Source organism: Hibiscus syriacus, unplaced genomic scaffold, assembly GCF_006381635.1.
Source record: "Hibiscus syriacus cultivar Baekdansim isolate YM2019G1 unplaced genomic scaffold, ASM638163v2 tig00000340_pilon, whole genome shotgun sequence".
In the NCBI taxonomy this organism is placed as follows: domain Eukaryota; kingdom Viridiplantae; phylum Streptophyta; class Magnoliopsida; order Malvales; family Malvaceae; genus Hibiscus; species Hibiscus syriacus.
In genome coordinates this window covers 1673728-1700582 of record NW_024061783.1, presented here as the reverse complement: position 1 = coordinate 1700582, position 26855 = coordinate 1673728, and the positions used below count along the sequence as shown (strand labels likewise).

At 32.0% G+C, this 26855-nt stretch overlaps 2 protein-coding genes across 2 annotated transcripts; one reads left to right on the top strand and one right to left on the bottom strand.

Annotated features, from left to right (window-relative positions):
- Positions 1 to 3440: 3440 nt before the first annotated feature.
- Positions 3441 to 4215, bottom strand: LOC120185442 (putative pentatricopeptide repeat-containing protein At5g37570). Its single transcript, XM_039189681.1, has 3 exons — positions 3984 to 4215; positions 3676 to 3766; positions 3441 to 3585 (listed from the first exon to the last, which is right to left on the bottom strand). The coding sequence occupies exons 1-3, from the start codon at positions 4213 to 4215 to the stop codon at positions 3441 to 3443; spliced, it is 468 nt and encodes a 155-aa protein (XP_039045612.1).
- Positions 4216 to 10564: 6349 nt separating this feature from the next.
- On the top strand, positions 10565 to 14652 carry LOC120201805 (protein unc-13 homolog). The gene is made up of 5 exons (XM_039202340.1): positions 10565 to 11256; positions 11499 to 12368; positions 12494 to 12952; positions 13181 to 13370; positions 13474 to 14652. Exons 1-5 carry the CDS (start codon positions 10744 to 10746, stop codon positions 14406 to 14408), a joined length of 2967 nt encoding a protein of 988 aa, XP_039058271.1. The 5' UTR covers positions 10565 to 10743; the 3' UTR covers positions 14409 to 14652.
- Positions 14653 to 26855: the final 12203 nt, after the last annotated feature.

The window sequence follows — 26855 nt, the reverse complement described above, 5'->3', positions numbered from 1 at the left end:
CTAGTTATCTAACTCGTGTACGGCGCATTCTCATAATAATACAATAGACAAATGTCTAATATGAATAAGAAAAATATAGATTTGAAATGATCTAATTTCGAAAAGAAAAGTACAATTTTATAATGATATGAACTAAAATAGAAAATACAAATCTAAAATGATATAGTACAATCTGAATTACAGTTTTTTATAATAAATTCTTATTTCCAGTTAACATATGATTTTATACATGTTTTATTTTATTAATATTTTTATACAATACAAATATTGTCTTTTTATACGTTAAATATTTTATTTTATTTTACTTGATTGTCTCACTAAGAGAAAACTTAACGTGTAAGTATTTCACACGTAGATACAAGCTAGAAGGAGAAAATAGGGAGCACATCAATATCATTTTCGAGGAATTAGTTTTGCTACCAGAATCAGTAAGGACATCTTGTCTATTAATTTATTTGGTAGTGACATATATATCAAAGAAGTTTCTAGCTGCTCTGATTCGAGTTTCTTTTAACATATTTTTGTTTCAAGTTATAAAAGTTTAGTTTTACAAATAACATTATTAATTATGAATATTGATTTATTAAATCATAATTATTTATGATATAAACTATTTTCAAATCAGACATTTTTCTGACAGTTTTGATTTAAGATATGTTACAGTACAGAACTACCTAAAATATTATCTAAATTGAATTTAAATTTTGATATTTAAATATTAAATTATGATTTTTCGCGATTATTAGTTTTAAAATAAAAAAATGGAGATTTTAAAGAAATAATTTTTTTTAGTTTTTAAATAATAAATATTTCGAATGATTGGTGTGACATATTTGACTCATATACGGATATGTTTATGAGTTAAGGGTGTTACAATAAATATTTACAAAATGATCCTCCGACTATAAAATATTATTTTGTTAAATCCCTCAAATATTAAAAGTTACAAAATAATCACTTGACTATTCATTATGTTTCAAACTCTTCATTTTTCGTTAAAAATGAATGATATTTTAAGTTGAACGTTAACATTATGACTAAGATATAATAGTCATTTGAAATTCTGAGATCAATTTTATCATATCGCAATTTACATATTAACGTTCAACTCAAAATATCATCAACTTTTAATGAAAAATAACGAGTTTGGAACATGATGTATAATCAAACGATCATTTTCTAACTTTTAATAGTCGATAGACTCAAAAAACAATATTACGTGGTCTAAGTATATTTGTAACTTTTAATAGTAGATGGACTTTGTCAACACACCTTTTCGTACTACTAAGATTCAAACTCCTAAAAATAAGATAGAATTTTGCTAAGATTCAAACTCCTAAAAATATGATAGAGTTCTACTATGATTTAAACTCCTAAAGATAGGATCCACAAGCACTATAAATAGCCATTGTAACACACGATTTACAGACAGGAGTTACACAAAAGGAACGCCAGAAAAATACGAGCAAAGAAAAAGTGATTTCGAGACTATTGTAAATGATTCGAAGTAATAAAGGTGAAAGCTTTTTTTATCTTTCGTTTGTTTCTCTATACTTTTCACTTGCATGCGTTGTTAATCGTGTTTTCTTTGGAGAACCCCAAAGACAAATGTTTTAGCCGATGACCCAGAGGGAGTTTTTTCAAAACTTTGATTTCAGATCTACGCTCCCTAGAGGCTATTTCGCAAAAACAAATTACATTTTTGGAATGAGAGTACGAAAATCTATCAAAAAATGAAAACTTTTTTATTTTTGCCGGTTTTAATCTTCAATGTTCTTTGACATTTACCCACTTAATTTACATTACTTTCATTTTAATCCCTTAATTAGTTTTTTTTATACATATATACATACTTGCTAATTTTATTTTTAATTTATCACTTTTTTAATTTTTCTCTATTTATATACGTTATTACCAATATATATATATATATTTATTTTTTTGCATTTTTATTATTACTATTATATTTATTATTATTTTTACTATTATATTTTCTTTTTATTCTACTTATTTATATTATATATGTATATTTTTTTATATTTTATTATTAATATATTTTTTTACTTTCTCTTTCTTTTTATTATTCTTGTATTATTACTTGTATTGTTTTTATATTATTTATTTTGTTATATATATATATATATGTGTGTGTGTATATATATATATATATATGCGTATGTTCTTTTTAAATATTTTAGTTTTTATACCTATTATTAATATATATTTGATTTTTTATTTTAAGTGCTATATTTTATAATATTATACATATATTTTCTATTAATTTTCTATATTTTTTATTATCATTATATTATATTTATTTTCTTTTTTTTATTGATATTATTGTTGTTATATATACATTTTACTATTATTATTATATATATATATATATATATATATATATATATATATATATTCTAAACAAGTTAATTATATCTACCTACTTTGTCCCCACCCCTCATCATTTTTTTCTTCTCGTCAATTATACTTCACCAAACCTTACTTTCTTTTCTTTCCTTTTCGGTGTGATTGTCTTTTTTAACTACTTATTATCATTATTAGTATTTGTTACTATATATATATATATATTGTAATTATATTTATTTGGTTTTTTTTACCATTATATGTGTATATGTTCATTTCGTCATTTAATTTATTAATTTATATATATTTACTTTTTTATTTATTATATATATATATATATTATTCGTACTTTGTTATTATTATTTTGTTTATTTGTTTTATTTATTTTCTTTTTTTATATATATATTTTATTATTTGCTTCTCACTTACTATTTTATCTTTGTTTTCTTCATTTTATCATTTTACTTAATTTTTTTTTCTTTTTTTTTCATTTTAATTTAATTAATTAACTAATTTCTTACTATTTTATCTAACATGGCTTTTTTACTTTCTTAAGGGTACATTTTCAATCAATCAAATGTAAGTTTTGGATCGTTATTTTACCTTTCAATTTAAACTTTCAACTTTCTTAATTAAAGACAACTGGAAATTACATAGTACCGAAAGGGCGGTTCAAGGGTGTTAATCCTTCCTTGACCGTAACCGACTCCCGGATCCGACATATCACTGGTAAGACACAGATCAGGTAAGAAATAAGGTATCCGATCAACCCACTTTTCGTAAAGTGAATGATCGGTGGCGACTCCCAATTCATTTTTTACGTCGAAGCCCAATTTCGGAACACAACCGAAAGACGGTTGCGACAGACTTATTAAAACAATACTCCATAGTCGGAGGATCATTTGTGTACTCCATAGTCGGGGGTTATAGTCGGGGGGGGGGGTGGGTCCAATTCGAAGAGACGCTCAGCGGCCATCTCCACATGTTCGATGTCACCCTGCTTCTCCCGTGCAACCCGAACGGCCAAGGACATTGATCATGCATGCAAAGTGATGCCGTTTACTGATAGAATCATAATATCAACGTCCTTCTTGAACTAAACCAGCATGGCTACAAGCGGATAGAACAGCCACAAATGTAACATCATCGGGTTTCAACTTCTTTTGCAACAAATTTTCATAAAGGGACAGTGCCTCTAAATCCTGTCCATTCTGTGCATAACCCCTAATCATGGCATTCCAAGAAACTACATTTCGGGACCGCATCATATCGAATACAACCGAGGCATCTTTAGTGATTCCTCATTTACAGTACATATCAACAAGAGCACTAGACACAAGGAAATCGCTATCAACTCCCGAAAGAACGGCTTTCCCATGAACAACCTGGCCATTACCAGAATAGGCTAATTTCACGCAGGAACTAATCACAATCAAGAACCCACCACGTTTTATCAATCTCGCCGCAATTAGCGTACATATCAATCAAAGCATTCGAAACAAAAATATTCATTCCCAAACAACCAACGTAAATCCGAACATGAATCTGTTTCCCTTTCCTCTCTATTCATCCTTAAAAAAACCTCCAGTGCCTGATTCGAAAAAACCCGCTTCCAGCCAAACCTGCAATCACGGTGTTATAAGAAACAGAATCACGAGAAGGCATCTGATCAAACAATGCTCTCAAATTCTCAACAGACCCTGATTTTGCATATAAAGAAAGCATCGTGTTCCAGGATACAATATATTTGTGGGGCATTTTTGTGAGATTGCAGTCTCTTAGCTTGACCGACATCGTTGACTCGAAGGCATTCGACCACGAGCGGCGTGTATGCTTCAGCCGTCGCTTGGCCATCGGTGTGCAACGAATCAATTTCTTGGCGAAGCTTTTGCTTTCCTTCCAATTTTTTTTTGGATCAATGTGCGCCTCCAACTCGGGAAAAAAAAACGATCAAAAAATAATTTCCATTAATAACAAAGATAATCAACAGAACTTCATCAAAATGTGAAGAAAACACTGCAAAGGAATTACCTGACAGAACAAGATGAGATAAGTAGTGAACATGGATACTTTGACAAAATCTTGATTACGGTTCGAACCGTTGGGAATTTGACGGTCAAGCTTGTTGACTGGTTATTTTGTACTTACCACATAAAGAAGAAGAAGCCAGTGACAAAAGCAGGATATTTCTGGAGAAATCTAACCGGAGCAATCTCAGCGTCCCTGCAATAACATCGAGTTAGTGAGTCAGAGTCTAAAGCGTAGACGAGTTGATCGAGATAGAATGGAGGAAGCAGACGTCACCCAGCGGAATCGCTTCCACCATCGACTGCAAACGACGCAGAAGCTAAAACCGACTTCAAAATCTCCCGCTTAATAATCGGCGAGCTCTCGAGTACCAGTAGTGACGACCTTAGCTGTCTCCCCCACATCACATTCCTGCCATCTCCGACGGCTCCGATAGGCTTAGCCGAAACAAATGAAACATTGAGACAATCTCGCGAAAGCTTCTTCAGCCTGATCGGAGCCAAGCCGACGATGTTGGTAGCGCGTGAAAACAGCGACCAATAACGTACTTTTCGACCTTCCATTTTGGTCTAATTCTTTCCTTAGTCCTTGAAGTCTCTAAAGTTTCCGAAATTGAAAATTTTTAGAGTTTAGTGACCAAAATATAAGAGAAGAAAATTGTTGAGTGATGAATGGTGTAATTTACCCAAACAATAGGAATTAACGGAACCGTTGGTCAATTAAGGAAAATGCTGGTCAAAGGGTCACATTGGATTTTTTTTTCAAGTGAAGGGCCACATTAATCCAAAAAAATAGGATGAGGGTCACATTAATTTTTTTTGGAAAGTTCAGGACCGCGGGTGTCTTTTTGCCTAATTTTTAAAAAATAACAACAACAAAAAAAGAAAAAATATGTATGTTTTTCCCAATAAAAATTATATATGTCCAAAAAAATTGATGTATACTTAAAGATGATAATGGGTCGAGTTCGATCGAGTTTTGATCAATTTAAATTTGACATGAGTAGCATATTCATTCCATTCAAATTTTACCTCAACTCGAGAAGCGTACTTTTTCCATCCGAATTCAACCTAATCCGAGTTTAAAAGGTCCCATCCAATTTGAAGTCCGATTCAAATTTTAGTATAAAAACTCGTATCTGATTCAATCTGACATAAATATATAAAATTCTTATTTTTATTTGATAGAATAGAGACATAGTTGAAAAAAATATCGAGAGAAATGATATTAAAACAATTATCACTAAATTTATTTAAATATGTATATATATTATTATCACGAGTTGAGTCAAATAAAAGATTATCCTAAAATAGAATCCAACCTCACCCTTTACAACATTCAACCCAACATGAACTTAATTTTTTAAAATTTAATCTTATAAAATCATATTGAAATTCATGGAATTCAAAAAAAAAATATCATCCCAAAATATAATACAAAATTATCTTGAATTGTGAGATTTAAACAATTTATTAATCTAAATTTATCTTATATATATATATATATTGGAACTTTTTGTATACACTAATTCTTTTGAAACATTAATCTTACACTAATTAATTAATAGTATATTATATATTTTAAATAATATCACATTTACATTTTTAAATTTATTATAGTATTAAAAGCATTATCCGAATTAAAGTTCAATCAATACATTTATTTATCAATTAATTTTAAATGTTGAAAGCTTACTAATTGAAGAGACTTTGATGCATGAAATTTAAGATGTAGAGTGGATTAGGTAAAGCAAGTTTTTATTATTAATAATGACGGCTCACCTTCCCTTTTCGCCAGCTAATCTTTATAGAGTAAAATATACAAATTGTCCCTCAACTGTAAAGAATTGTTTTATTGAGTCTTTCAATTATTAAAAGTTACAAAATGATCTTTCGACTATAAGGCTTTACTTTGCTGAGTCTCTTAAACATTAAAAGTTATAAAATAGTTACTCAATTATTCATATGTTCCAAACTTTTCTTTTTTCTTTTAAAAATTAACGACTGTTTAAGTTAGACGTTAACATACCAATTAGGATATGATAGTTGTTTGAGATTCAGTGATCATATTTTATCATATCTTAATCAGTTGGTTAACGTTCAACTCAGCTTGTCATCAAATTTTAACAAAAAAAAAAGGATGAGTTTGAAACATATGCATAGTCAGATAACCATTTTGTAACTTTTAATAGTCGAGCGACTTAACAAAACGTTCCATAGTTAGGGAACTATTTTATAATTTTTAATAGTCGAGCGACCTAACAAAATAACGCCTATAGTCGGGAAACCATTTGTGTACTTTACCCATTTTCATATATAAAATGCTTAAATGAAGTAATTAGCTTTCTAGAGGGATCAAATAAGTAATTGATCCAATATTTTCAATGGAGACCAAAGCCTATCATCGTTAGTTTAATGATATTCTTCTAATAGATCAAACCAATCATTTTTTTTATAGAATTTATATAAAAATGTATATAAAATAATTAATATTATTGCAAGTGTTTTATGATTACAATGATTGTGGAAGGTGGACTGCATGTTCAAGTACACCAACATGCATGTGACTTACTAATTGAAACCAATAAAGCAATAATGTGCTACGTACATTAATGCCCTTAAACCAATATTAAACTTTAAGATATGATGTTTTTATTAATAAATTTGGGGAAGATGTTCATCACAAAATCAATTTAATAAATTCGACACATCAAACAGCCTTACTGATAAAAAAGAAGTTATTTTTACAAAAAAAAAATTAGTTCGAACAATCAGGGGCGGACCTCCATGGTGCCCGGGGTATCCCGGGCAACCCCTCATCCAGGGGCAGACCTCCATGGTGCCCGGGGTATCTCAAGCAACCCCTCCACAAGTGTCACCACTAATACAAGTGTCACCACTCAAAAGTGTCACCCCTGAGGCTCTTGCAACCCTTGAATTTTTGTCATGGGTCCGCCTCTGCGAACAATTATGTCTGTAAGTGTATATGCACTGCCAATTGGTTAAGAAGAAAATATATATAAAAACCAAATATAGTATTATATATAATCCTATATTTCTATAAGAGGTAAAACATATAGGGTTTAGTAAGAAAAATATATGTAAAAATCAAATAAACAGTGGAAATTATCATAAATATTTAAAAATAAAACGAAATTAAAAAGGTTTTTTTCCTGTTTGATTTTTTTTTGTTATTAATATAGGACAAGTACAAGGCAGTAGATGTTCGAAGATAACTCTCAATTATTTCACATTAAATGCTCACACCTTTGACATCATCCTTCAAGTTTGATCATATACAACATGGAAATAATAATATGATCCGATTTAGTAATAATTGATTTTGATTTAAAATAATTTAATAAATCATATTTTTAAATTCGACCAAAAAATTAATTATGATTCAAACTTGATCGAAAATCAATTTATTGAAAAACTAAATATATCTTAAATAATTATATAAATTTTAATAATTTCAAAATCAATTCAACTTTTTTACTACACGTCATTCCAAAGTGAAGTGCCTCGTCAATAAAATAAATGGTCACATCAATATAATCGTTTATCACATTAATATTATAACAATCAAAGCATAAAATTAATATAATTAAATGATTCCAAGTACAAAATTAATGCAATTAAAAAGTAGGGATAACCTTGTTGATATCCTATTTATTTAGGGACAAAATGATCCTTTAATCTGTTTTTTAAATATTGAATCTTTATTAAATTATGATCAAATTAATATAAATGGATCAATTTTACATATTAAAACTATTGTTATATCATGATATATTATCGTTTTAATTTAATCGATAATCAAGCTTATTAACGAATACTAAAATAGATATAATTTCAAAAATAATCATTAAATGAACATATTGTGAACACAAAAACAAATAATTAAACCTAAAAGTGTTATAAACCCTAGATCAAATGAAGAAAATGAAAAAAAAATATTAGATGAATGAAGTGAAGAAAATGAGGGGATGTCTCAGTTGCGGAAGTCTTAATATACGTTTAAGGAAATGCGCTATCAGAAATATTATTATTATTTTAATATTTCTGGTAAAACACTACTTAAAACATTATTATTTTTTATATAAATGTTAATATTGGGCATTACCTAAAATTATTTTTCTATCGAAAATATTAAAATTGGACATTACCTAAAATATTATTTTTTTTCTACCAAAAATTAAATAGCAAATTAATATTTTTGATAAAAAAAAATTAATATTTTAGATAATATTTTATCAAAAATATTAAAAAAATATTAAAATTTTTAATAACGTTCGTATTAGTTATTCAAAGATAAGATAGAAGATAGGTGGATGATTTTCATTTGTCAAATGTCATTTCATGCACTCACTCTTGTGTCTATGTTACGTCTCTTTTAATTGGCTCCTCACTTCACAATATAATTACTTTTTAGGTCATTAACTATTAGTTTCGATTTGTTTTAGTATTTAAATTTTTAATTTTTTTAAAATTATACTTAAATTTTAATTTTTGTTTTATTTTAGCACCCATTAAAAACTTTAACTTATGTTTAATTTTAGTACCGATTCAAAATTTAACGCTAAGTTTTAATTTTTTTTTTTAAAGTTTAGGTACTAAAACGAATCAAAATTGATAGTTTAGATACTAAACGTGTTAAGATATGGTACAAAAATGAAATGAAAACTAAACATTGGGTATGGCTTTAAAAATATTAAAAGTTTAGGTACTAAAACAAATCAAAATTGATAGTTTAGATAATAAATGCGAAATTTACCCTATTTTAAAGAATAACGAGGACACTATTTCATTTATAATTATAATACACAAATCAATCGGTAATTATAATATATTCAATCTGAGATACTAATTTATACACTAATTTATAACAATATTTACAATATGATAAAACTTAAGTGTACTGTAATTGATTATAAAATGTTTTTAAATGAATAAATTAGTTAATTATTACATTTTATACAATATTACTATTTTAATAAATGTACAAAACCATCTCTAAAATACTTTAAGTATGTTTTTTAAGTAAAAAAATCATAGAAAAATAAACATAAAATAAATTGCTTGTAATTATGGTGAATTTAGGTCACACATACACTTCAAAGTTATTATCAATGCAATAATTAAAGAAAAATGGAGTAAATATTTATCAAAATTCGAATACAACCAACAGTTGGTATAGTTGGACGAGACACTATATCCCTTAAGCAATGTCAAGGGTTCGAATCCTGCCGTTTGTGAATGGAACAAACTGGGTTGAGGGTCGCCCTCGCCTCTGCAGTACTCGATATGAATTAGTCGGTCAATATATCGAATATCAGTGATTAATTAAAAAAATAATTTAATTTACATGTTTGCATAAGCTGATTCATATTTAAAATAGTATTTTATAGTCGGGATTATTTACGTGAGATGATTTAAATATAATAAAATAATTAAAATTTAAATTAAGGGTAAAGTGCACAAATAGTCTCCAATTATAGAGTATTATTTTATTAAGTCTCTCTACTATCACAAGTTACAAAATAGTCCTTTGATTATAGAATATTATTTTATTAAGTCCTTCAACTATTCAAAGTTATAAAATAATCACCTAACTATTCGTTATGTTACAAACTCGTCATTTTTCATTAAAAAATTGGTGGTTGTCTAAGTTGGAAGTTAACATGATGACTGAGATATAATAGTCATTTGAGATTCTGAAATTAGATTTTATTATTTCACAATTAATAGGTTAACATTTAGTTGAGAATACCGTAAATTTTTTAATAGAAAATGACGAGTTTGGAATATAATGAATATTCAATTAACCATTTTTTAACTTTTAATAGTCGATGGACTCAACAAAGCAACACTCTGTGGTCGAATGATCATATGTAACTTTTAATAGTCAATGAACTTAATAAAGATGTATCCTATAGTCGGGGATCATTTGTGTACTTAACCCTTAATTAGACCTAAAATTTAAATTTTAAAAAACTGTTATTATTAAAAAACTACATGCACGCGCTTCCTGACTCAGTCTGGTTGGCTGCCGAGAAAGAGAACGGCACCGTCAGTTAATTTATTTTCTTCTCACTTCATTTCTCATCCAAAATTCATTATTTTTTTTCTCGAGAAAAAAGGGGGAAAAAAATACCAAATTCCTTCTCTGTCTAATTTCTGTTCCTTTTAACTTTTTTTGGGTGTTTGATTGATAATTTGCAGAACTTTCATTTTGTTTCCTTTAAAGTAAAGCAAGAATCTTTAAACCAATAAATTAACAAAAGTCCCATTAAACCTTCTTCTTTAAGCCCCGTTTAATTTATTTCTTTTTAACTCTGGAAATTCTTTAAGCATGCCGGGTGGTAGATTAAGGGAAAGAACTTCCAGCCAAGCCGAACGACGCACCAATCATCATCAAACGACGACGACGACGGCAGCGGCGATGCCTAATTACTTGACCGAAACGCTGACGTCTCCTTTTGGGGAGTTGGCGACGAATTTATCTGAAACGGAGCTCCGGGAGACCGCTTACGAGATTCTGATCGGAGCTTGCCGGACTACCGGTGGGAAGCCTTTGACTTACATATCGCAGTCGGAGAGGAATTCGGAGAGGTCGGCGGCACCGACGCCGAGTTTGACGTCGTCGGCGTCGTTGCAGAGGTCGTTGACGTCGACGGCGGCGAGTAAAGTGAAGAAGGCTTTGGGATTGAGATCGTCTCGGAGGAGGAAAGTGAGCGGCGAATCGGACTCGGAACGAGTCAAAAAGGCGGTTACGATTGGGGAGTTGTTGAGGGTTCAAATGGGAATTTCAGAGCAAACGGATTCCAGGGTTCGAAGAGCTCTTTTGAGAGTCGCTGCTGCTCAGGTCTGTTAAAAATTGTGCAGTAATCTTTTTTTCTTTCAGTTTTTCCTCTGTTAATTAAGCTTAAGTAATGTAATAGTTTGTGCAATTAGTTTTCTTATTTTTTCTCTTTTGATTTTGATAATTTGTGCTGGAATCATGAGTCTTGTACACAAATGGATAATTCAAATTGTTGATTATGTGGAATGTTTATGGAATTTGAGTCAATTATGATTTCCCCCCCCCCCCCACTTCATTTTTATCAGTTGGGAAGAAGGATAGAGTCCATAGTGTTGCCACTTGAGATGTTGCAGCAACTGAAACCCTCGGATTTTCCGAACCAAGGCGAATACGAAGCTTGGCAGAGGCGAAACCTGAAGCTTCTCGAAGCCGGACTACTGTTGCATCCTCTCTTGCCACTGGACAATGCCGACAGCGATCCTCAGAGACTACGGAAGATCATCCGTGGAGCCCTGGAGAAGCCCTTGGAGACTGGGAAAAACAACGAATCGATGCAAGCCCTCCGGAGCATTGTTTTATCTCTTGCTTGCCGGAAAAGCTTCGACGGGTCTGTTTCTGAGACCAGCCACTGGGCAGATGGATTCCCATTGAATCTCAGAATTTACCAAGTGCTGCTCGAAGCCTGTTTCGATGTTAATGATGAAACTTCTGTCATCGAAGAAGTTGATGAGGTTCTTGAACTTGTTAAAAAAACATGGGTAGTCCTCGGGATGAACCAGATGCTGCATAATCTGTGTTTCTTGTGGATATTGTTTAACCGTTACGTTGTAGCCGGTCAAGTGGAAGCCGATCTGTTGTTTGCTGCCAATAATCTGTTGATGGAAGTCGAAAAGGATTCGAAGGCCATGAAAGATCCAGATTACTCCAAGATATTGAGTTCTACTTTAAGTGCAATTTTAGGTTGGGCTGAGAAAAAGCTTCTTGCCTACCACAATTATTTCAATAGTGATAACACCGAGTTAATGGAATGTGTTGTTTCTATGGGGGTTCTATCGGCAAAGATAATGGTAGAGGATATCTCGCAGGAGTACCATAAGAAAAGAAAGGAAATTGATGTCGCTCACGAAAGGGTTGATAAGTACATACGATCATCACTCCGTACTGCTTTTGTTAAGGCAAGTTTCCTAAAGTCCAAGTGGCTCACTACTACTCTTTCGAAACTATGATCATTGTTTTGTTAGCTCTTAAATTTGTCTGAAAATGACTCAGGGTTGCGCCTTTTGATAATGTATTTAGACAGATAATGGAGAAGGTGAAACTTAACAAACGTTCATCGAATAAGAACCAGCAAAATCAGCTTCCTTTCCTTTCCATCCTCGCACAGGATGTATGTACGCTGGCTTTCAGTGAGAAGGCGATATTTAGTCCAATATTAAAGAGGTGGCATCCTCTTCCTGCCGGTGTGGCTGTTGCCACTCTTCATTCCTGCTATGGGAACGAGCTGAAGCAATTTGTTTCCGGCATTGGTGAATTGACACCGGATATATTGCAAGTGCTGAAAGCAGCGGAAAAATTGGAGAAAGATCTGGTGCAGATCGCGGTTGAAAACTCGGTGGAGAGCGAGGACGGTGGGAAGTCAATCATAAGGGAGATGCCTCCTTATGAGGCTGAATCCGTAGTCTCTAATCTGGTGAAATCATGGATAAAGACTAGAATAGACAGACTGAAGGAATGGATCGATAGGAATCTGCAGCAAGAGGTATGAATGGCTTTCGTTCCTTTAACATTTTGATGGTGGTTTGAGTGAGTCAAATATTCTTCTGTCGTCTTTCCGTAATTGGAAGATCTGAAGATGCAAGCTGTTTTACAGGGAAATTTTGTTTATGTTTGTAGATTATACTTGGTTTCCTGCCTCTGTATTGTCTTGAATCTCATTTAGTTGCTTATGATCCATTGCTATACGATTCTGTTTCTCGCCTCTTTGCAGGTATGGGATCCACGGGTGAATAAAGAGCGATTTGCTCCTTCTGCTGTTGAAGTTTTGCGAATTGTAGATGAAGCTTTGGAAGCATTCTTTTTGTTACCGATATCCATACATGCTGCGTTGCTTCCTGATTTAACCAATGGTATTGACAGATGTCTTCAGAATTACGTATTGAAGGCGAAGTCTGGCTGTGGTACGTATTTTACACGGTCTATAGAAGATATACGAATGGATTTCTTTTCTTTCTTTCTTCTGAAGTTATCGATTTTGATGATACACCATCTTCTGATCTACAGGGACCCGAAGTACTTTTGTTCCATCAATGCCTGCTTTGACTAGATGTTCAACACGATCAAAATTTCCGGGCGTATTTAAGAAAAAGGAGAAGCTCCAGATGGCACAGAGTAGGAAATCTCAGGTTGGGACTACAAACGGCAATGACTCGTTTGGGATACCCCGGCTCTGCTGTCGTATTAATACTCTTCAGCATGTTCGAATGGAGTTGGATGTCTTGGCAAAAAGGAAAATTGTGCATCTTAGAAGTTCTGAATCTCCTCATGTTGACAATGTTTCCAACGGGATGGGGAAAACCTTCGAGCTTACGGCTGCTGCTTGTTTGGAAGGGATCCAACAACTCTGCGAGGTAACTGCGTATAAGGTCATCTTCAACGATCTAAGTCATGTCCTCTGGGATGGCTTGTATGTCGGTGAAGTTTCATCGTCTAGAATTGAACCTTTTCTTCAGGAGCTCGAGCACTATCTGGAGGTAATTTCATTAACTGTGCATGACAGAGTTAGAACACGAGTTATTACCGAAATAATGAAAGCTTCTTTCGATGGTTTCCTACTGGTTTTACTTGCCGGAGGCCCTGCTCGTGTTTTCAGCCCGCAAGATTACGAAGCAATAGCAGAAGATTTTAAGTTCTTGACGGATTTGTTTTGGTCCAACGGCGATGGACTTCCGACCGATTTGATCGAAAAGTTTTCAGCCACAGTTAAGGCCATCCTCCCATTATTTCATACCGATACGGACAGCCTGATTGAGCAATTCAAATACATGACCACAGAGAGTTACGGTTCTGCTGCTAAATCCAAACTGCCATTGCCACCAACCTCTGGTCAGTGGAGTTCCACGGAACCGAACACACTCTTGCGAGTTTTGTGTTACCGGAATGACGAGACGGCGGCCAAGTTCCTTAAGAAGACTTACAACTTGCCAAAGAAACTCTGACAAATTCCTTAATTCCGGTGAAAACCGTCGAATGACGGTATTATAGAAGGCTTGAGGTGATTCACGTGGCTTCTACTTCTCGAGAACTTAAACCTGGTGTGGATACAACGCTCCGCTGGCGACAGTCAACGAGCGTTATAATGTCGATATCCATGGAGGGCGAGGATGCTGGATGAAACACTACAAGTCAATACAACCAAAACTGCAGGGTGAAAGTTGAAGAGGTCTGATAATTTATTTGGAATTTGTATTTTTTTTTCTTTTCATGGTGATTTCTGAACAGCTTGTTTATGGAAAATTGTGTTGCGCTCACTCGTGTTCGATAAAAAAATTGTTGTTCAACTCAACTCGTTGCTTGTTAAACTCATTAAAAATTAACTCGTTTAATATTTAAACTATCAATTTTGATATGTTTTACTACCTTAACTTTCAAAAAAAAAATTAAACCAAACAAACAAATGCTACCAAATTTGGTTGGGTGCTAACTTTGGCTGAAAACCGACGTGATAATACAATTTGATCATTTAGTACGGTTTGTAAAGATCCAAATTTGGTTGGGTGCTAACTCGTTTAAAATTATGCTTGACTCGTGCTCGTTAAAAAAAATTGTTGCTCAACTCGACTCGTTACTCATTAAACTCACTAAAAAATTCACCTTATTTTTTTAACTAAAAATAAAATTTACTAATTCTATACGAGGATATTAGGGTTGGTTTTTTTGTATTAAAATAATATTATTAATTAATAATATTTTACTATTTATTAAAAATAATAGATTAATTAACTTATTATTTTTATTATTTATTAATAAATTAATACCAATTATTTAGATTTATTTTTTGAATGAAATAATTTTGAAGTAATTAATAAAAACATATTTTAAAAAATTAACGAATTGCTCGCGAATTTATCAAGTCAAGTTAGACTTTGCTTGGTTCAGCTCGTTAAAGTATCGAGTCGAGTTTGAGTCGAACTAATTCGAGTCAATCATTATCGAATTTTGACCGAGTCGAATTTAAACCGTTCACGAGTTGCTCACAATCCAAATGCCAGGCAGAAAACGACATGTTTCATGGAGAAATTATTTGAGAACATAATATTGGTTAATTTTTGTGGTATTCGGGTGAATAAAAAAATTAACTCCCTAATCATAAATTTAAATTATAATTTATATTTGTGTCTTTGATTTTATAATGTTTATTGTTTTTGCATACATAACTAATTATATTACGGCCACTATATTGTGATTGTAAATTTTTAATAACATATGCTATCGTGGACATAACGATTGTAGATATCGCGGTTTCAGACGATGTCATCACTGCCGCATAGCATTCATTGTTGTGGTTACATTTCTTTAGTTAAGTAATTGTTCATAATAGCGAGTGTTAAAAAATAAAATTTAAGGACAATTTTATAATAACAAGTATTGAAAAATATGTACCTAATAACAAATATTAAAATAAATAAACTTTAAGGGTACACTCATAATAAGAAAAATTGAAAAAATAGACATGTAATAAAAAATACTAAAAAAATTAGACTCATAATAACAAATAAATATTAGAAAAGAAGTTGAATTTTAAAAGTATGTCCTAATAACAAATATTAAAAAAATTGATTCCCTGATGATAAATATTAAAAAAAATTAGACCTTTAATAATAAGTATTAGAAAAATATTGGCAAAAAAATGGACACTTATACAAATATTAAAAAAAAAATTATAAAAGTATGCTCTTAACAATAAATATTAAAAAAATAAGCTCATAATAATAAAAATTGAGAGAAAATTGAATCCTTAATAATAAATATTAAAAATAATTGACACTATAACTATAATAAAACTATCTTTTTATAAATATAATACATTATTAAAATTCTGGACCCTGGACATGTGTCTCTTCTATCCAGGTCCAGATACGACCTTAAGAGTGTGTATCTATCATCAATAGGTTAATTTTTTTTATAGAGATATTATGGTTATAATGGTTTCAACTATAAAAATACCAATTGGCTTATTCAATTGATCTTAAATATTAATTTCACACAACACCATTTACTCTTTTTTAGCAATGATATTAATTTTGATGTTGGTCATCGACCTTGATATTTTATTTTATTATATCATTTTTTTTTTATTTTGTTTTTTAGTCTCTATTAATTATACTTTATGGCTCGTTTTACTATACCATTTGATATATTTTCAATCTTCTTTAACGATTGTTTAGTTATTTTTTCATTTATTTTTCTAATGATTGATTTGATGTCGCTTCAAATAATCAAGATAAATTTATTCGTTATCATGTTGATATTTTTCTATTTTGGATCATCAGATTGAGTTTGGTTACAAGGTTTGCGTTCATAGATAATTTTATCATAACGATTGGTTATAATTTGTGGTTTGTTGGTTGTCTTTCAATATTCCGATCGTGTATTGTGATTTATTTATCAACATAGTCAGATCTATTGATATCTATATTTTGTTTGAGTTTTTTTAGATAAAATTTCAACCTTTTCTTTGTATGTCACTTGTATGATCTAAGTAACTTGTTTTTCGTGTTATTAGTTATAGAAAAATATTTTTAATTATATGTTTATTTTACCTCTATAATTATAAATCTTTATGATAATCTTGAATATTTTACGTTTCTAATATAGATAGCAGTTTCTATTATAAAAAATAATTTAAATTTATTTATTAATAAAAGTATTTATGGTTAAGTTTATCAAAATCACATTATCATCAGTGGAATATGTAAAAAAAAAGTGTAAAATCAAACATATTCAAATATTTTAATTCAAATTAAAGGTGAAAATAAATTTAAACATTAAAAATAACAAAATAATTTATTAGACATGTCACATGAAGTGTCCCTACAAGAATGCATTGGAGATATTGAGGGGCGATTTGACCAAACACTACCTTTTTGGTACCGTTTAATATATATTTCTCGAAGTGGCACCCTTTCGGCTGAGCTGGCGAAAGGCGCGTCCCCGGGGACGCGTTTTACCCGTGTTTTCGCTGAGTTGGATGTCACGTGTGGAAGGCGCATCCCCGAGGACGCGCCTTTCGCCAGCTCGACTGCCACGTGTGGAAAGCGCATCCCGGGGACGCGCCTTCCATTAAATGTCATAAATGCCCCATCCGTTTTCCTAACTACCCCCCTCCTCCCCTATATAAACCCCCTCAACCCTCCCTCATTCTTCACACCAAAATCATTTCTCTCTTATATAACTCAAATTCTCTAACTATTTGAGTTTTAAATTTGTTATTAGTGGTAAGAAAATTTTTTATGTTGTATTTTTTAAATAGTTATTATATTTTATATTAATATATTTATGTAAATATTATATTTTTATTAAAATAATATTTATATTTATTATTTATTTAGAATTATTAATTTTTTGTTCATTATATTGTTTGTCTACAGTTATAATGGAAAACGAAATGCTGTTGCGATTGGATATTGATCATATCTCCAGACATTTTAGCGATATGGTAATATTTTTATAATTAATGTTAATATTTAAATTTATTTTTATTTTAAAGTTATTATGAATTTATATGAATTTATATTTTTATAATGTATTATTGGATACTGATCGTATTTTAGACTTTTATTAAAAATCCACGTATACGACACCGGAACGTATTTTGCCATATTTGGCTTCTGCCGGGTTCGGGTATATTGCAACAATTATTGGCGGTTGCAAACCGAACCTGTCCTAATTTCTGCACTGATTGAGAGGTGGAGGCCGAGACACACTTTTCCTTCCATGTGGAGAGGCCACAATTACATTGGAGGATGTCTCTATGCATCTGGGGCTTCCGTCGATGGAAATATGATGTGTGGTATGCGGATGGTTATTGGCAGTCAAGTGCATTGATTATCTTGGAGCTGCTCCGCCAGAGTTTAATGGAGGTAGAATAGTTTTATCTTGGTTGAAAGCTAATTTTGAGGTTTTAAATGAAAATGCTTCAGATGATCAAGCAAAGGCATGTGCTCGGGCATATATTCTACGAATAATTGGATGAATATTGATGCCCGACAAATCTCGCAACCAGGTGCATATGTGGTTGCAGCATCTAATCGATTTTGATGAAGCTGGAAGATATAGTTGGGGCGCTGCAGTTTTGGCATTTCTCTTTAGAGAAATATGTCGGGCGACGAATTATAAGAAAACTGCTATCGGTGGATGTCTTCTGCTTCTACAATCATGGGCATGGTTCCGCATGCCTTTCTTATGTCCGATCGTGAATGAACCATACGTATTCCCCTTATTGTTGAGGTAATTTTCGAACTAAATTTTGATTTAAATATTTTTAATTAAATAGGGTGATATTTAGTTTATATTATATTTCATAGGTGGTCGATGAAAAGAAAGGACCATAAAAGTATACCTACTGGGTTAGAGAAAATTCATTTACTTATTGATACGAAAGTTGGGTCTGAGGTATGTTTTTAAATTTGTTTAATTATTAATATTTTAATTTAAAATGCTAGATATAATTAGAATATTTTATTTATTTGAATTGTATATTTATATTTCAGTTTCAGTGGATACCTTATGCGAGCGATGAAGTGAAAGCTTGCATCCCACCCCACCTTAGTGGGTCATTAGAGGTATGGATATCGGTTATACCTCTTATATGTTATGCTATTATTGAGTGGCATCCAGTTGATCGCGTGCTCCGTCAGTATGGTTGTACGCAATATATTCCTGGAGCACCTAGGAGACGGCAGTCTATTCACATCCCACATGATACAATGCCCTCAAGTTCAAGGCGAGGACACGCAAGCGGGAACTTATTTGACCTCAACATTGGATTATCGGAGGAACCTTCATCTCCACCAGAAGAACCTCTTCGGGAGCCAGGTGCAGATGGTTCTGAAATAGGATTATTCGTTGAACCTGACTCACCACAGTTTAACGTACATTCTGATGAGGACGAGGATGACGTTCCGATAAATACAACACCAGGCGAACTTCCTGCACATATGTATGAGGCTGATTATGATGCAATGTATGAGCCTGAATTTCCAGATCTTCCTGATGTTAGCAACTATGGACTTCAATTATTAGTCAATGACGGTAATTTACATATTGGAATGGAGTTCGCATCGAAGGAGGAAGCAATGATGGCAATAAAGAGTTACAATATTCGTAACTCAGTTAAGTCCCGAGTTGATCGATCTAACACGGAGAAATATGTCTGCTACTGCGTCCAACGTGACAACGGATGTCAAGGGGGAGGAAGAACACTTATGGGAACTAACCAACACGGTCCTTGGACAGGTATCATCATCCCAACTTGGACTCCAACTTATTTGTCAAGCAATCATGCCATGTGAAGCAAAGCTCATATAGCTGTTGCAGTGTTGATTTCTGATATACAGTCACAATATGGGTACACTGTCATATAAAAAAGCGTGGTTGGCAAAACAGAATGCCATTTGCAAACTTCATGGCGAATGGGATTCCTCTTACAACGAGCTGCCCAGTTGGTTTCATGTTGTGCAAATACTTAATCCCGGGACAATTGTTGAGTTCGAAACTCAACATCATTACGTGAATGATCGAATGGTTCGCGATCGCTGCCAATTTTACCGTGTCTTTTGGACTTACCCTCAGTGTATTAATGCAGTCAAGTACTGTAAACCAGATGTCACAATTTTGATGGTACTTTCTTGTATGGGAAATACAAGCAAGTTTTATTATTGGTTGTGGTCCAAGATGGAAACCGCAATATTCTTCCTGTTGCGTTTGCCCTCGTTCAAGGAGAAGACACTGAGTCTTGAGCTTTTTTCCTTAAAAAATTATGTTTACATGTTGTCATCAGAGAACGAGTATGCATTATTTCAGACCGAGGAGCTGGGATAAAAGCAGCAATGGACTATTTGGGTACAATGTATAGACCTCCACATGTTCAACATTGTTATTGTGCCCGTCATATTGCTGCAAACTATTACGGAAAATACAAGAAGAACGATGAACGTCAATTAGTCGTGCGGATGGGTATGTTACTTTTTCCCAATTTTTCTATCAATTTCTTATTATTTATACTTCATATTAACTATTACATATTCCTAATGGCTTAGGTTACGAACTCTTACCTCAAAGGTTTGAGTCGATGCTACAAGAGCTGTTTGGCAAAAATAAAAAGGGGTGCGAGTACATTATGGACATCAGCAAAGAAATGTGGACAAATGCATATGACGGGGGGTATCGCTATGGTCATATGAAAACAAACTTGGCTGAAGCAATAAATTCAACCTTAAAGGGGGCGCGTCATTTACCAGTCACGGCGTTGGTTAAAATGACTTATTTTCGTTTGGGTCAACTCTTTGCAAAGCTTGGTGGACAAGCTCTTACTTGGATGCAAAACGGACATATTTACCACCTAAGACTAGTAGTTGATTTACAGAAAAAAGTGGCTGCATCAAATGGGATGTTAGTTACAAATTTTTTCTCGCACCGTGAATTGTTTCGTGTAACCGAAATGCCACGTCCGCTGCAAGGGATTGGAGCTAACTCTTTCAGAGTTAATCTGCAAGAGAGGGTGCGATTGTGGTTCTTTCAAGCACTCAAATATCCATGCTCTCATGTCATTGTTGCTTGCTCACATTCGCATTTTGAAAACTACAATTGTACCAGATCCATTGCTATTGAGGGACTCAGGTCGTCCAAAATCTACTAGAATACATTGTGATATGGATATTCGGGAGGAGTCAACAGAACAAAACGATGTGGGCATGTAGAAACATCGGGCACATATAAAAAAATGTACAGCTCTGTTATCATCATATAACCGTTAACTCTTATGTAATTAATATTGTATTTAAATGAATATTTTTGTTTCTAATAATTTAATGTTATTGCATTATATAATTTGTCAATGTATGTACACCTAAATAATTTTTTTTAACTTTTAAATACATAATATTTTTAATATATTTATTTAATATAATAATTATATTTATTAGTTATAATTTTTTTTAAAATATAATAATAATTCCACCTTCTAAGTAGAGAAAAATATTAAATTAAAACAAATTAAAGTTATTAAAATTTATGTATACGATGACACATTTCATGTTCTGATTGGAGAATTAAATTTATTAAATTAAATTTTCAATAAGACTAATTTCATAAAATATGTAAGTCTTGAAGATAAATATGTAATTATACTAATTATTAACTTATGCATCAATATTTTCGTTAAATATTGATAAGAGATGACTAGATTGAAACATTTAACATAATTAACTAATAAAATTAATAGATCGATAATCAAAATCAAAAATAATAATATAACCATATGTGTAATATTATAATTTCATATATTTTTCCTATAACTACAATAAAGTCAAAACTGGTTTTCATATATTGTTCTATCATATTAATGTAGATAATTCACTCCACCTTTAACAAACATTAAAAAAAATGCATTTGATAATTCTTACATTTAATTTATAATAATAATAAAAATAAAATATTTATTATTAAACAAAATACGTGGCAGTCGAGCTGGCGAAAGGCGCGTCCCCGGGGGTGCGTCTTCCACACGTGGCATTCAACTCAGCGAAAACACAGGTAAAGCGCGTCCTCGGGGACGCGCCTTTCGCCAACACAATCGAAAGGGTGTCACTTCGAGAAATATATATTAAACGGTACCAAAAAAAAAGTAAATATTCGTTAAAGGCGAGTCAGGTCAAATCGCCGATATTTAGGTGTATAGTAGCAAGATACTCTTGGCATGAGGCTACAGCCTGGATTTTTAACTGGGGATGGATATGTGTAAGATTGAGTCAGATTTTTTATTTGTATTATCTGATTCAATAATATATATTTTTTACTTAAAATTTGATTTGATTCAAATTTAGAGATGATTTTATATGATTTGAACTCGATTTAATTTTTTATGTAAAATTTAAATTTGATTTAATTTGATTTTAAATAAATATATTTATTAAAAATAATATTTTTATTTATTAAAATAGGAATTTATTGAAAAAAATATATATAATGTTATTATTATAATTAGGGATGAGAATGGGTCGGGTTTTTGGTCCACCTAACCCGACCCGAGAACAAGGGAGCCTATACTCGAGACCCGATCCGACCCGACCCAAAAAAGGTTTCACCCGACTCGATATATAATTTAGAAACATGACCTGACCCGAAATAAAAAATTATTTAATAAAAACAGTGATTTAATTGAAAAAATTATATATAGAGTGGTATTATCATAATTATTCATAAAATATAAGGTAAAATTATATATTTTTTTCGGATCGGGTCGTGTATTTTTCACCCTAAATCCGAACACGACCCGACCCGAATATCACACTTAAAAAAAACCCGACCCTCACTGACCCGACCCTCCCTGACCCGACCCGAATTTTTTTTAAAAAGATTCCGACCCGATCGGGTCAGAACCATTTGGGTTCTGGTCTCATTCTCATCCATAATTATAATTATCCCTAAATATATAAGATAAATTTATATTATTTTTTGGGTTTGATCGAGTTTAATATTTTCAACCTAAGTTCGACCGGACTCAAATTCAATTTTTTTAAAATAAAATCTACTCTATCAAATCAAATCAAATTAAAAGTGATCAAATTCAAATCACATGTCTATTCATGGTGTTAATTATTGTAGAGGGAAGTCCTCACTTGCTGCCATTATCAAGTGCATTGTCTTAATTTCTTTGCTATTTCTGGAAGTCGTAGGGTCACAATTACGTGCTGATTTTGTTATTTGCCGCTTCTTGTTTTCTCACATCACATGGCTATAAAACTTTGATTTCTGTTCCACCATTGTTGTACGTACAGAGTGAGAGAGACAGATTTCTTAACAAGTTCATTGCTATGCTTGTTGTTGGTCACCATGTTCGTCTTAAGTCAAGTTAGACTTTACTCGATTCAGTTCGTTAAGATTTTAAGTCGAGTTCAAATAGAATTAACTCGAGTTAAACATTTATTAAATTTTGATCGAATCAAATTCGAGCCGCTCACGAATTACCAAACTCGTTAAGTACACCTAATCGGGCGCTATTCGACAGTAAACGTCATGTTTCATGGAGAAATTATTTGAGCAAATAATATTGGTTAATTTTCACGATTCGTATGAGGTGGTATTCTAATATAAATGAAAATTACGATTATCATACCTCCTCAAAATGAGTGAGTTTACCTTTTACGAGATTTTTGTTATCTTCGGGTGAATCAAAAAGTTAGATCCTAATCATAAATTTAAATTATAGTTTATATTTGTGTCTTTGATTACATAGTATTTATCATCAAAATCACATTATCATCAGTGGAATATGTAAAAAAAAAAAGTGAAAAATCAACATATTCAAATATTTTAATTCAAATTAAAGGTAAAAATAAATTTAAACACTAAAAATAAAAAATAATTGATTAGACATGAAGTGTCCCTACAAGAATGCATTGGAGATATTTAGGTGTATAGTAGCAAGATACTCTTGGCAGGAGGCTACAGCCTGAGATTTTTAACGGGATGAATATGGGTAAGATCTAGTCAGATTTTTTATTAGTCTTATCCGATTCAATAATATATATTTTTTACTAAAAATTTGATTTGATTCAAATTTAGAGACGATTTAATTTTATAATGTAAAACTCAAATTCGATTTAATTTGATTTCAAATAAATATACTTATTAAAAATAATATTTTTATTTATTAAAATAGAAAATAACTTAAGTGATCAAAAATACCTTATAATATACGTTTTAACAAAAAAAATTAGATTTGTAAAAATAACCAACAAATTCACAACGCGATTTTAAATTCGTAACACGAACTCCAATTTCGAATTACTGCGAATTTGGAATTTGCAAACAAAGAATTAGAATTCGCAACTCGAACATGAAAATTTTCGCAACGTAAATTTCGCAACTAAATTATCGATATAGGTAAACATAGTAGAAAAAATCCGGTAAAAAATCCGAATTAGACAATTTGAAAACTAAGTTGCGAATTTGGCAAATTCGTGTTGCGAAATATAAAATCTCGTATCTTAAAGAAAAAAATTAAAGGACATAAAATGCACTGGAGTGGTTTTCAACCTGGGACATCCTAGTTGCTAAGTCCACGCGTGAATCACTTAGCTAAACCTACGTCTGTAAATGAATTGAACAAACACGAACGAAGGTATGTTCATGTTCGTTCGTTCATTTAACTTTAACCAAACAAACGAACTGTCGAAATGATTTTTTTTAAGATGCGAGATTTTACATTTCGCAACATGAATTTGCCAAATTTGCCACTCAGCTTTCAAATTGGCAAATTCGGATTTTTTTTACCGGATTTTTTCTACCGTGTTTACCTATATCGGTAATTGAGTTACGAAATTGACGAATTCACGTTGCAAATAGTTGTGTGTTACATATATCGGTAATAAGCGTTCGCGTTGCGAAAACTAAATTCGCTTTGCGAAAATTTCCATGTCGAGTTGCGAATTCCAAATTCGCTGTGTTGAGAAATTAGAGTTCGTGTTGCGAATTTGAAATCGTGTTGCGAATTTGTTGGTTATTTTTGCAAATCCAAAAAAAGTTGGTTAAAATCGTATATTATAAGACATTTTCGGTCACTGAAGTTATTTTCTCTTATTAAAATAATAAGAACTTATTGAAAAAAATATAAGATTATTATTATAATTATTCCTAAATATATAAGATAAATTTATATTATTTTTTAGGTTGAGTCGAATCGAGTACTTTTCACCATAAACTCGACCCGATCCAAATTCAAATTTTTAAAAAAAATCTGATTCAATCAAATCAAATTAAATAATGGTGTTAATTATTGTAGAGGGAAGTCCTCACTTTCTGTCATTATCAAGTGCATTGTCTTAATTTCTTTACTATTCGTGGTGTTAATTATCATAGAGGAAAGTCCTCACTTTCTTCCATTATCAAGTGCATTGTCTTATTTTCTTTGCTATTCCTGGTGTTAATTATTGCAGAGGAAAGTCCTCACTTTCTGCCATTATCAAGTGCATTGTCTTTGTTGGTTTTTTTGGTAAAGTCCCATATTGATTGTGTATAAGGAGGATTGGAAATTATTTTGTTATAAATAGAGCCATCTTCCTCCTTAGTTAAGCATCCCACAAATATAAGCCTTCTTATATATTAAAGGCTATTTGTATTATTTCTTTCTCTTTGTAATATTCTCTCTATTAGTGAAATATTATTTTAGTAGTGTTCGAAGAGGTAGGCAAAATTTTGGCCTAACCTTGTTAAATTTTGGTGTTCTCTTTATGTCTATTTAATAACTATTGTCGGGTACAGTTGTTGTTAATTATTATCCTATTAAAAGTACTTGTCTTGGTAGTTCTGTATAAGGAAAGTGGGTTTTAAGAGGGATCATTGTGACCCCTCATCTTTCCTGGGAATCTACCTTGGTGTGATTTTTAGTATAATCGTTTTCACACTAGTCACCTAGATAATAGTTTTCAAGGTGAATTTGTTATTATTGGTGGAAATTAACTCGAATTCCACAATAATTGGTATCAGCGCTCTTGGTTTATTTTAGTATGCTCTGTGGTTGCGGCTTAGGCTGATCTTACACATCAGAAAAAAATTCCTTGGGGTAATTGACATTCCGTATTGACAGCTATTAAATAGAATTTGTAGCAGAAATGGCAGACGACACGAAAACATTCGCAAGAAATGCTGTGACAAATGTTAGATTTGCAGTGGAGATTTTTTATGGCACTGGTCATTTCGAAATGTGGCAAAGTGAGGTTCTAGATGCCCTATTTTAGCAGGGTCTAGACATTGCTATTGAAGGAGAAAAACCAAATGATATTGAGGAGAAATAATGGAAGAGAATCAATAGATTGACATGTGGTACTATTCGATCGTGTCTTTCTAGAGAGCATAAGTATGCATTTTCTAAGGAAACTTTTGCAAGTAAATTGTGGAAGGTACTAGAGGAGAAATTTTTGAAGAAAAGCGGTCAGAACAAGCTCTATATGAAAAAGAGATTGTTCCGCTTCAACTATGTATCAAGTACCACTATGAATGATCACATTACTAGCTTTAATCTGCTGGTGACTGATCTGATGAATATGGACATGACTTTTGAAGACGAAGATCTAGCTCTGATGTTGATGGGATCACTTCCTGATGAGTTTGAGTATCTTGAAACTACTCTACTTCATGGGAAGGTTGATGTGTCTCTCAGTGAAGTAATTGCTGCCTTGTGTAGTTATGCATTGAGAAAGAAAGACAAACAAGAAAACACAAGTGTCGAAGCAGAAGCTTTTATTGTTAGAGGTTATTCGAAGATTCAGAATAAAGGAAGGAAAGTGAGATTGAAGTCAAAGTCCAGATTGAGCAAAGATGAATGTGCCTTTTGTCGAGAAAGAAGACACTTGAAGAAAGAATGTCCCAGGCTAAAGAATAAA

Coding starts and splice junctions, on each gene's coding strand:
- LOC120185442 (XM_039189681.1), bottom strand. CDS start 4,215: ATGGCCAAGCGACGGCTGAAGCATACACGCCGCTCGTGGTCGAATGCC. Junction 3,767..3,983: donor TTATAACACCGTGATTGCAG/GTTTGGCTGGAA, acceptor GCGTGAAATTAG/CCTATTCTGGTAATGGCCAG. Junction 3,586..3,675: donor TCTAGTGCTCTTGTTGATAT/GTACTGTAAATG, acceptor TGCCATGATTAG/GGGTTATGCACAGAATGGAC.
- LOC120201805 (XM_039202340.1), top strand. CDS start 10,744: ATGCCGGGTGGTAGATTAAGGGAAAGAACTTCCAGCCAAGCCGAACGA. Junction 12,953..13,180: donor ATAGGAATCTGCAGCAAGAG/GTATGAATGGCT, acceptor GCCTCTTTGCAG/GTATGGGATCCACGGGTGAA. Junction 13,371..13,473: donor GAAGGCGAAGTCTGGCTGTG/GTACGTATTTTA, acceptor TCTGATCTACAG/GGACCCGAAGTACTTTTGTT.